The 12,323-nt window shown below is 37.2% G+C and overlaps 1 protein-coding gene across 10 annotated transcripts in view; it reads right to left on the bottom strand.

The window, feature by feature from the left end:
- Positions 1-969: 969 nt before the first annotated feature.
- Positions 970-12,323, bottom strand: part of LOC137013663 (60 kDa lysophospholipase-like) — a 57,527-nt gene continuing 46,173 nt past the window's right edge. For all 10 annotated transcript variants that reach the window (XM_067377635.1, XM_067377636.1, XM_067377639.1 and 7 more), the window contains 11 exons: positions 9,547-9,673; positions 9,189-9,301; positions 6,380-6,565; positions 6,190-6,303; positions 5,932-6,051; positions 5,702-5,797; positions 4,161-4,324; positions 3,245-3,331; positions 3,037-3,136; positions 2,704-2,766; positions 970-1,927 (listed from right to left, as the gene is read on the bottom strand). In XM_067377635.1, coding sequence (XP_067233736.1) covers positions 2,716-2,766; positions 3,037-3,136; positions 3,245-3,331; positions 4,161-4,324; positions 5,702-5,797; positions 5,932-6,051; positions 6,190-6,303; positions 6,380-6,565; positions 9,189-9,301; positions 9,547-9,673 — 1,158 coding nt within the window. In that variant the 3' untranslated portion in view covers positions 970-1,927; positions 2,704-2,715. The remainder of the gene's footprint in view (positions 1,928-2,703; positions 2,767-3,036; positions 3,137-3,244; positions 3,332-4,160; positions 4,325-5,701; positions 5,798-5,931; positions 6,052-6,189; positions 6,304-6,379; positions 6,566-9,188; positions 9,302-9,546; positions 9,674-12,323) is intronic.

Here is a 12,323-nt window from a genome sequence, read left to right as displayed (position 1 = left end):
CTTGATAGACAAAATGTGTAAGAGTCATAACCCTTTGTTAAACACAGAGCTTATTTTTTGCAATTTTCCAAAAGTCTATGAGAAAAATGCATAGGCTTTTGATCGAGGGAACCCGTGCACCACTAACTTCTGGGTTATTGGTCTACAAAAACACGTCATCCCTGAGTCTTGTTTGAGATGCATCAGCGCTGTGCAGACCGATCAAGGTATGACATTAAGCAAAGAGTCGTCTCTCCAAGCTCTCCAATCGGTCTCACGGTACTCGAACAACCTATTATGTCTATGATAGCGTTCTGACGTAGCACACGGAAGCCTGCACTGTCTACATAAACAGCGTTTTGTTGTTTTTTTTTTTTGTTTTTTTGCGCACAAAAAGTATTCTCGTCGCTTCATTTAATTGAGGTTGAACCACTAGTCACGTTAACTATTTTAACTGTCTTTATTACTTTTCTGGACCTATGTGGTAGCTAACTACGATGCTTTCTATGGATTAAAAAACAAACAAACTCGGATTTCATTGAAAATATCTTAATTTGGGTTCCGAAGATGAATGAATGCTTATGGATGTGGAACGACATGAGGGTGAGTAATTAATGACGACAATAATTTTACTCATCTTACTCAAGTACCTATGTACTTAAGTTGACCGCATCAAATTTGAAAGATAAAATTGGTAAAAATAGACAATTAAAATAGAGTATCTCAATCACTTTACAAAGTTGTGTGGTAGTTTTTCCCCTACGCACCTGAATTAAGTTAAAGGGGTGTCCATGACATCTATGAATTTAAGCGCACTTCAATAGGCTACCTGTTCGAGTCGGTAGATGTCTCAACCTGTTTGAGCACTATAACTTGGGAATAAGATCTAGAGCTCCACTAAAACACTATCACTTGAGTATGAAAGTAAGATTCTCTAGTGTCTAGTCAGCTGCACAGCATAAGAACCACACTGACTCCAGCTGATGTCCTTGAATCCTTTAATCACGGCCGGAAGAGTTCTCATAATAATCTCACCAGCAAAAAGAATACAGCAGGTTTTTATTAGACCTCAGGTACATCACACAGTCAAAATAACATGATATATTACTCATTATCATCAGTCTAATATGATTGGTTCAGATTTGAGCAAAACAAACCTCTATACTTCCTCTGTTACTAGCAGAGCAAAATTAGATCAGAATCACTGAATCACAGTCCCATCAAAATCACGAGGTTAATAGTTCGTTAATCACTCAATATGTCAAGGGATTATTACAGATTTTTTATATTTGAATGCTGTCTAGCAGGCATGGCAAAAATTTTGGTTACACTTTATTTTACAGTTCCGTAGTTACAATTACTCAAATAAGTACTGAGTAATATTAATTAACTACATGTACTTACTATAGAGTTACATTTAGGGTTAGGGTTTGGTTTAGGGTTAGTTACTTGTAATTATGCATAATTTGCTGTTACTACTGTTGTAAGTACATGTAGTAACATGTAACTACGGCACTGTAAAATAAAGTGTTACCAAAATTTCTACTGTTACAACACACTCAGTCTTAGTGAATACTTTTCTATTCTCAAGAGTTAAATGTTAGGCCTGTAGGGAAAAAGAAATGTCAGTTGTTAGTTAATTATGATTATGTTTAAAAATCCACCACAGTTGTTTTTCCTCCAAAGAAGTGATGACTGTTTTATATGATGTCATTTAATTTTAATTTAAAGGGAAAGTAGAAAAAATAACAAGCTGATACTGATAGTACTGCTGCTCTATGCGGAGTACACAGCGTGCCACCAAACCAGCTACCAAGGGGGAACCTAATTTTTTAAAGCTACTTTTGCTAAAAATGAGAAGCTGGACAGATGATAATGGCAGAAAGAGACAGCTAGCAGGACGGCCTCAGGATCTTGTTGGCCAAGTAAGCTCGATAAACTCGCCATTCTAGAGAGCAGACAGAACAAACAACAATGTAAGCATTTTTCTGCAGTCTTAAGTCAATGTAGGTGTGTCCCAATTTGCATACTTATGCTCTATTCTATGACGTTTTTAAGTAGCCTATGAGTAGTGTGTTCACAGAGAATTCCAAAAAGAAAATGTGCACTTTAAATACCCTGATGATGCACTAAATTAACGAAGTGTGGAATGTTGGACACTTCATTCACTCAACTGTCACAGTTTTAAATACAGAGGGGGCGGGACTACCAGACTCTGATGTTTAATGACAAAATAACCTTATAAAATTCATACACTACATGGATGAATACATGTGCATAAGTACATAGTGTCATCTGGGATGCAACTTGTGAAGTGTGACTGCAGTTAGGAGTTATTTAATTAACACTCCTACACTCATTTTAAAAAATAACTCAATTATGACGATTAATTGTTTGTTTTAAGGCTTTGTAATACATTTTGTGTGCCAAGTTCTGAGAATCGGCTGATACTAGTGCTGTTTTTTCTATATCACTATACAGTATATACATCCGTGTTTGTGGAACTAATGGTCACTCTTTTATTTGTTAAACACAGTCCACTAAATACACACTACCTCATTACAGAGAAAAACAACATATGAATTATATATATATATAATATATGTGTGTGTATGTATTTCAATTGTAAAAATCCTTTTAGTAATAGTAATAGGGTTAGTAGTAGATGGTAGTAATTATAATTTGCTATATGCACATGTGTTATTTTAAGCATATATTTCATACCTGAATTTGGCCCTAAGCAGCCTGTAGGAACTCCACAACCTCCTTACGTTCAAAGGCTCTTGCCTGAAAGTGAGAGAGGCCAATTCATGATTACAGGAAGAATGACATTATCAACATATCTTAACATACATGTTTGATATTTGTTGACATAGAAGACAAGTTCACATTAACAATGTCATTTTGCAAACGCTTTTTCCGAAGCAACGTACAAACGAGGAACAAGAAAATGCCTTATATCCACAAATCTACTCATACAACTTTATAAATGACAAGTCACTGCAGGCACCGGTTGTTGGGTTGTGTACTATTCCACACATATCCCCATTAACTTACCACTTCAATAGGTGTCTTTCCATCATAACCGGACACAGCCATATTAACCCCAGCTAACTTCCAAATCTTCAATCCCTCCAAGTCACCACTTGCAGCAAGACTGTAAAAGACACACCAGAATATCTATATGAAACAAATAAATATTACGGAAAGGATGAAGAGTGAAGAGGAGTGCGTGTGTATGTGTGTGTGAGAGTGGGGGAAATACCGGCACAGCTCTGTTTCAGTATCCTTCAATTCATCTTGGGAGAGGTGAGCTCCACTCTTCCTCAGCAGCTCGACAACATCCTTATGCCTACCGACACAGAAAAGTGACATGTCTTAAAGGGATAGTTCACCAAAAATTAAAATAATCTTATTTGCTAAACGTCAAGCCATTCTATATGACTATCTTCTTTACGTGTGTAGACCATCTGCCAGAAGTTAGTTATTTTAGTTTGTAATGTTTTAAATATGGATATTTCCCTTACAAAAACCCATCTCTTCAGAAGGCCTTTATTAACCCCCTGAAGCCATATGGATTATTGTTTATGATGGATGGATGCATTTTTTTGGGACTTCAAAACATGCCCCCTGTTCACTACCATTATAATGCTTGGAAGAGCCAGGGTATTTTTTAAATATCTCCAGTTGTGTTCATCTGAAAGTAGATAGTCATGTACACCTAGGATGACTTGAGGGTGAGTAACTCGTGGGATAATTTTTTAAATCAATGGGATTCCTTTTTGGGTGAACTATCCCTTTAAGTTAATGACATTTGTGTTCACAGTTTAATTCACGAGCCTACATCTTGGATAAGTTTCCTAAAAGTTTCGCACCTACAGCACAAAAATACTGTCAAATGGCTCTATAAATTAGGTGGACAAACTAAAATAGTAATAACATAAAAACTGAAACCTCTAGATGACTTTAAGAACCTTAGCGGTGTCAGTTTGTGTAAAGGGAAGAAATATGTTTCATGATAAAACATGTTATACAACATGCCCACACACATCTGCACATTAGCTGTGGTGAAAACAGAGAAAAAGCTTTCAGGTACAGCAAAGCATTCAGTTATATACACATTTACAAGCTTCCTAATGCATATAATGCAAATAGGTATCAAGCTAAACCATCCTTCTTACCTGAAGTGAATGGCATTGCGAAGGGGTGTATCTCCAAAGCGATCTTTGACATAGAAGGTGGTCCCTTTACTCAGCAGATATTGCACCACTTTCAGATGTCCTTCACATGCGGCAATATGAAGCGGTGTTCGGCCATCATAATCCGCCATGCTCAAGTCAGTGCCCTACAAAGAACAACAATAGTAAAAAAGAAAGCATAATTTCTTATGCCTCTTTTTCATGAGGGTGAGTAAATTTTCATCTTTGGAGAAGACAAATGAAGACCTTTTTGATGACAGAATGCTGCAGAATTTCCTTCCATAGACTGCCTTTGCAACTATACAGATATAATTTAGGTTTTTATTCGCATATAAACATTGATCAGCGAACATAAGCAGAAGCTCAACCAAACCTGAATAACGCACAAAAGCAAACCTCTTCTGGAAGCTGAAACGTGCTGCGTAAAACAAGATTGAGCCTCATTGGTTACGCAGCACTTGTTCTTGTGCATTATTCAGGTTCGGTTGAGCTTCTGCTTATGTTTGATGATCAATGTTTACATGCGAGTAAAAGCCTAAATTATATCTGTTCATCATAAGAAGCAATCGATTCTCTTCAAAAAAAATTTGGACCAAACCGCTCGATTCATATGGATTAGTTTTCCAATCTCTTCATGACGTTTTTGAAGTATCAGAGTGGTAGCTGCAAAGGCAGTCAATGGAAGGCAATCTGACAGCATTCTGTCATCAAAAAGATCTTCATTTGTGTTCTGAAGATGAACGAAAGCCTTATGGGTGTGGAACGACATGAGGGTGAGTAATTAATGAAAGAATTTTCATTTTGGGGTGAACTAACCCTTTAATTCTGAATTTTAAGATTTATTATTGTAAATGAAAATCATAGATCAGGACTGTCAGTTGTTTGTGTACAAAATCTGCTGTAAAAAAGCGAGCCATTTAAGCAAAGTCCCTTTCAGACAAGTCATTTCACTCGACGGCCATCTTTGATCAATCAGGCGCAATGATATTACGCAGCGTCTCTAACAAACGTCTACATGGTTGCAAGGCACGTTCCCTGTGCAAGCAGGGGCTCACTGGCGCTGCATAATATCATTGCACTGCTGCAGCCATGGAACGGCAGCAAAGTTCCTTGATTATTACGCCTGAATGAGAGTATAGTTCCTAGCCATATCAGCCTAGAAAATCACAACTTTTTATTTTCCGTCGGTACAAGATTTAACTACAGAAGAGTCAAGCTTTAAATAGGAAAAATATCAAAACTCTTTGGTCATTTTTAAGCGCGATGCTAACGGTCTAATCAGATTCGATGAACTATGCTAAGCTATGCTAAAAGTGGTACCGCCAGACCCGGAGATCAGCTGAATGGATTCGAAAACGGTAAAACTCGACTGTTTAACTCTAGGGGAGTTGGAAAATTAGCCTATTTTCAAAAAAAGTGGAGTGTTCCTTTAACAAAAGATGCCAGATTATTAGATGTTGAGTTGCTCTAAACAAAGAGTTACACAGTACAGTCATTGCAAAGGCAAACACCCAAATGCTTACCATTTGCCTTATGGCCTCTAAAGCCTCAGTATCTCCATTCTTAGCAGCAGCACAGGCCAGAGTGGGCATTAGCGCATTTCGTATGGCTTCAAGCTCCTAAGGACATCAATAATATTATGGTGGATTACAACTGTTAATCACAACCTCTTCTGATCCTGAATATGCTTGTTCATTATGGGGCTATACAAACTCAACCAGAATAACAAGATTAGAAGGTCTGGCCTACTCACCTCTTTACAGCCAATGCTGAGGGACCTGGCGATGACCTGAATAAAGCGACTGTCGCTGAGAGAGAGCTTTGCACCCTCCAGGTCAGCTACCATCTCACCACGCAGATTGCGACTCATCATCTTATGAATAAATAACATGTTTTGAAACCATAAAGTAACATTACTTACACTGTACTGTGCAAATTGTCCTGGGAGAAGCAAAATTTTCACTTTGTTTTATATTTAGATTCTGTATTTTTCACAGTCATTTTTTTTTACCTTCTTCTTCTCTTCTGTACTGATGTCTTGTTTTGCCAGCACATAGGAGAGCTTTGAAAGAGCAGCTTCTGGAGTCATATCAAACCCAGCTACCACACCTGCATTACTCAGAGCCTGAGAGGGAAAATTAAATAAGTACGCACTTCTGGATTACACCCACATTAGGTCTTTCTCAAGCAAACTCCCATACCTGGCCAGTAGCGTATGCTATTGTGACTGTGCCCCTGAGGCACTGAGTGCAGTTGACAATGACGAGTCCTCTCTCAGTCGCTTTACGGATCTCATCCAGCAAGTCTTTGCGGTTATCAGGGGCGTTACCACTGCCGTAAGTCTCCAAAATGACACCCTCCATGGGAGCCTTTAAGAAGGCCTTGACCTGATGTGAAAATAGACCTCATTTCCTCATCTGAAAACTTGCATGTCAATATTAATTTATCATTTATTATTAAACATTCACAAGCCATTTTATAGATTTTCCATAATGTAATGTAATTCTGAGTGAAACAGAAAACTGAACAAGAAAAAAATGGCAGACAGGACTTGATTTTATCTATACGGATTGGCGTACCCCAACGGTTTTCCTTTTTCAAATTTAACATTATTTAGTAATATGGCTATAATCTTACATTATTATAAATATTTAAAAATAAAACTAATGTTAACCAGCATATGATTATCATTTTTTGTGTCTCTGTATACAAACCCGATTCCAAAAAAGTTGGGACATTGTACAAATTGTGCATAAAAACAGAATGCAATGATGTGGAAGTTTCAAATTTCAATATTTTATTCAGAATACAACATAGATGACAAATCAAATGTTTAAACTAAGTAAATGTATAATTTTAAGGGAAAAATTAGTTGATTTTAAATTTCATGGCATCAACACATCTCAAAAAAGTTTGGACAAGGCCATGTTTACCACTATGTGGCATCCCCTCTTCTTTTTATAACAGTCTGCAAACGTCTGGGGACTGAGGAGACAAGTTGCTCAAGTTTAGGAATAGGAATGTTGTCCCATTCTTGTCTAATACAGGCTTCTAGTTGCTCAACTGTCTTAGGTCTTCTTTGTCGCATCTTCCTCTTTATGATGCGCCAAATGTTTTCTATGGGTGAAAGATCTGGACTGCAGGCTGGCCATTTCAGTACCCGGATCCTTCTTCTACGCAGCCATGATGTTGTAATTGATGCAGTATGTGGTCTGGCATTGTCATGTTGGAAAATGCAAGGACTTCCCTGAAAGAGGCGACATCTGGATGGGAGCATATGTTGTGCTAGAACTTGGATATACCTTTCAGCATTGATGGTGCCTTTCCAGATGTGTAAGCTGCCCATGCCACACGCACTCATGCAACCCCATACCATCAGAGATGCAGGCTTCTGAACTGAGCACTGATAACAAACTTGGGTTTAACAAACTTTTAACAAACTTTGGATTAACTTGGGTTGTCCTTGTCCTCTTTAGTCTTTAGGATGACATGGCGTCCCAGTTTTCCAAAAAGAACTTCAAATTTTGATTCGTCTGACCACAGAACAGTTTTCCACTTTGCCACAGTCCATTTTAAATGAGCCTTGGCCCAGAGAAAACGCCTGCGCTTCCGGATCATGTTTAGATATGGCTTCTTTTTTGACCTATAGAGTTTTAGACGGCAACGGCGAATGGCACGGTGGATTGTGTTCACCGACAATGTTTTCTGGAAGTATTCCTGAGCCCATGTTGTGATATCCATAACAGTAGCATTCCTGTATGTGATGCAGTGCCATCTAAGGGCCCGAAGATCAGGGGCATCCAGTATGGTTTTCCGGCCCTGACCCTTACGCACAGAGATTGTTCCAGATTCTCTAAATCTTTGGATGATATTATGCACTGTAGATGATGATAACTTCAAACTCTTTGCAATTTTTCTCTGAGAAACTCCTTTCTGATATTGCTCCACTATTGCTCTTTTTATATCCAATCATGTTGCCAATTGACCTAATAAGTTGCAAATTGGTCCTCCAGCTGTTCCTTATATGTACATTTAACTTTTCCGGCCTCTTATTGCTACCTGTCCCAACTTTTTTGGAATGTGTAGCTCTCATGAAATCCAAAATGAGCCTATATTTGGCATGACATTTCAAAATGTCTCACTTTCAACATTTGATATGTTATCTATATTCTATTGTGAATAAAATATAAGTTTATGAGATTTGTAAATTATTGCATTCCTTTTTTATTCACAATTTGTACAGTGTCCCAATTTTTTTTGGAATCGGGTTTGTATATATAAATATTTGTGTGGCACAATGGAGAAAAGAATTAAAGACGATGAAGATTAAATTAAAGCTCTGGTGGACCCCAAGCCTGCTTTGGCACATCTGGAAAACAAGCTACCAAAAACCAGCACACCCAAAGACATTTCTCACAGGCCTGAGATTTGAGATGAAATCAAGAATATTTCTGATGCTACTTGATGGTTAGACTTGGCTAGCTGTCTCATCACATACAGAAGAAATGGTAACACTTTACAATACGGTTCATTTGTTAAAAATTAGTTAATGGATTAACTAACATGAACTAACAATGAGCAATACATTTGTTACTGTATTTACTAATCTTCATTAGTGTTAGTTAATGAGAATACAGTTGTTCATTCTTTGTTCATGTTAGTTCACAGTGCATTAACTAATGTTAACAAGCTTTTAATAATGTATTAGTAAATGTTGAAATTAACATTAACAAAGATTAATAAATGCTGTATAAGTGCAGTTCATTATTAGTTCATGTTAACTAATGTTAACTAATGAACCGTATTGTAAAGTGTTACTGAAGAAATAACAGCAAATCAACAGCAACTGCCTAAACAATCCCCTACAGCAAATCTATGATATGTTCAAATCAGAACGTCTGCATGGAAGATCAACTCTCATCATCAGATTCCAATTTACTTCAAATGTTTTGTCACTCAACATTAAAGATGTTTGACCAAAATATGTGGCATATTACCACCCAGCCTTACTGTATCAGTAGTGATCCCTGGGAAGAGTCGCAGGAGACCCACATTGAGGTTCATTTGTGTGTTGACGGTGAATTTGGCAGTTGTGCCTGGTCGCCACACAGTGTCCCAGTTAACTAAACAATAAGGTATGATCATTTTTACATCAGAATATAGACATTAGTGCAATTACATCAGTAATGGGAAGTTGACATGAAATTGCAAGCATTGGCAGCATTGTCTTGTGACACAGTCTGTAAGCTACTTAAAATCCGCTACAAATTGCGAGATACATTTACGTATCTTACAATCTGTAGTAGATTTCAAGTACTCTAATATTTTTGAGTGATGCAGCCATAAATGTTTGAAGAACTGAAATTACCAGTGATGTCAACTTCAGCACTGGCTAATGGCGGAAGATTTGGTGAGGCAAATGCTTTAAAGCTTCCAGAGTCCACCTTGGTGACACGATTGCCTCTGTACAGCTTATGGTGAAAATAGAGGCAAACCTGTAGAGAAATAAAGAGATAAAATCTATTTTCTTGTCCCTTACTCATTTCAAACATTTTTTAATCATTTTATATGTCTCTTTATTGTGCTTCATCTTATCATGGACCATCAAAACATGTACTGACTGATTTGAACCATACACTTGACCATTTAAACAGCTAAATATGTACTACAAGATTTGTGAGTAAAATTTATTTTTTCATCCATCCATCCATCCATCCATCCATCCATCCATCCATCCATCCATCCATCTATTCATCAATTCCTCAAACTGCATAACCTCTGTAGGGTCGCAGGGAGCTTGATCATATCCTAGGGCCACTAGGGCTGCAACTAATGATTATGTTATTATATGTAATGATAATTGATTAGTTGGCGAATTATTTCTTCGATTAATCGATTTATTGGATAAAAAGCCCAATTCTCTTTTTTTTCTTTTTTTTATTGACAAAACACAATATTCCACATCCTGTCCCATGCTGTCCTTCAAATAAACATCCCAACAGAATGCTATGAAAAAATATATTGAATATATGTATATCTATGCTATATATTATGTGTAAGTGTTATAAAGTCACACCCCCAGTGGTGAACCATTGAAATTTCGAAGTTCTTATGAAGTAACAAAGCCTTCTTTACTGAAATCATGTGACTTTGGCAGTTTGATACACGCTCCGAAACAAAAGATTCAGAAAGCTTCATGAAGCAGTGTTTTGAAATAGCCCATCACTAGATATTGCTGAATTAAGTTGCTATTTTGTTTTGTTTTTTGTTCATAACATTAAGGTTCAACCACTGTAGTCACATGAACTGTTTTAAATATGTTTTTTAATTAGCTTTCTGGGCACTGCTCAGAGTACATATGGTCCCTCTCTAAATAGTGTTAAAATAACACTGAAGCAGAGTTAAAGTTAATGAGATAATTAAACAATTAATTAAGTGATGATTGTTCATTAGTGATGAACACCTGCTGTTAACAAGCAGAATCACTGAAGAAAAGAGAAACACAAGAACTACAACTGACATCAGTCACAGCCTTATTAATTGCCTAACCCTTAAATGCATGACTGTTTCGCCAATCATTCTTACATATTCGGGTCTTTATCGACCCGGATCTATATCTAACACGGAAGGATCACTACCTGTCGTGATAATATAAAACTCCTCTGATATTAGAGTAACAATTACAGAAGAATAAAATAAATCATATTTTGTTACCTTTTGGAGCTTGAAAGGGCTCCGTTTGAGCAGATGTTTTATGCCATCATCACTGTCCTCGTCAGAGCTCATTTCCGTATACATTCAGCAAATAATAGGCTAGTTTTATGGTTGAGGTCGCGAATATGAGCCCAATCGTGATCTCAAACATATTCTCAGAACTATATAATTTTCAACATCTTCAAAATCAATATTTCGATCGCTAACAGCTTCACCAGATCCATCCAGTAACAGTTACAGTCATTCATTGCGTTCAGTACTTGCTCTGCAGTAAATCGCTGAGCCATTTCATTTTTCTTTTATTATTTCGTTTTCTGTCTAAATGAGTCGTCACTTCAGCATTGTGTATCAGACATTGCCACCTTGTGGAATAAAGGTGAATTGCACTTATTCTGTCATCTAAGATTCAATTATTGTTGTGCAGAAAAAATATACGTACACTTATACACACCTCGGGTCGTTTGCGACCCTATACAATTTTTACGAAAAAATGGATACAAAAACAGGCATTCTTTTATAATTTTATGATTTTTTTCTTGTTATATTCTTTACAATGAATTGATTGAGGAATACCAAGAAGGTTGATGTCTAACTTTTAAAAATGAACGAGGAGGAGGGTAGTGAATGACGACCCGGGTCACTAAAGACCCGAGGTATGCATTTAAGGGTTAATTATCTCATTAACTTTAATTCTGCTTCAGTGTTACGTTTTTTAACACTATTTAGAGAGGGACCATATGTACTCTGAGCAGAGTTGATTTAACTCTGGGGATTTTACTGTGTGTTGTGTAATAATTTAGTAGATGCACGCCGGTCTGTTATTGTTGGGACGTCGACTTTACATTTCTCGCCCCTAAACATGACGTGGAACAAAACGAACTGTGATTGGTTGCGGTCAGTCAAACATCCTCTTGGGCGGTCTTTGGCCAATATCGCAGCTTTCAGAGTCCAGACCTTCTGCCATCATTCCTACACGAGACTAATTATTCAGTGAAGTTTGAAGTTCAATACAGAATGCCAGGACTCAGGACGAGCCTTCATGCAAAATGGAAATACTCGTGTGAATCTGTAACATTTACAGATGAGGATATAACCATACAATTGTGGTCAGGAGACATATCTCACACATTAAACAGCACACACATCTTTCAAAGTGTCTGACAGGCAAGCCATGTTAAACATTATGCTAATATGTTAGCTTGAAGCTTAAAATAAAGATTTTAAGTCCCTAGAATTTTTTTTTTACCTAGATATGCGTTGATATTCAGTGCTGTTATTTGACACTACTGGTGGAAGATTTTTGTGCATGGTGGGCAGACGTGACGAATCAAAAATGACATTTGTCGTCATGATATTCATTATTGATTTTTCGCTGCAGCCCTAGTTCACACGCAGACATTCGCACTCTCATTCACACCTACGGGCAACTTT

The sequence above is a fragment of the Chanodichthys erythropterus genome, chromosome 23 (genome assembly GCF_024489055.1).
Source record: "Chanodichthys erythropterus isolate Z2021 chromosome 23, ASM2448905v1, whole genome shotgun sequence".
Lineage (NCBI taxonomy): Eukaryota > Metazoa > Chordata > Actinopteri > Cypriniformes > Xenocyprididae > Chanodichthys > Chanodichthys erythropterus.
Note: the sequence above shows the minus strand (reverse complement) of the source record. Positions and strands in the feature narration are given on the sequence as shown.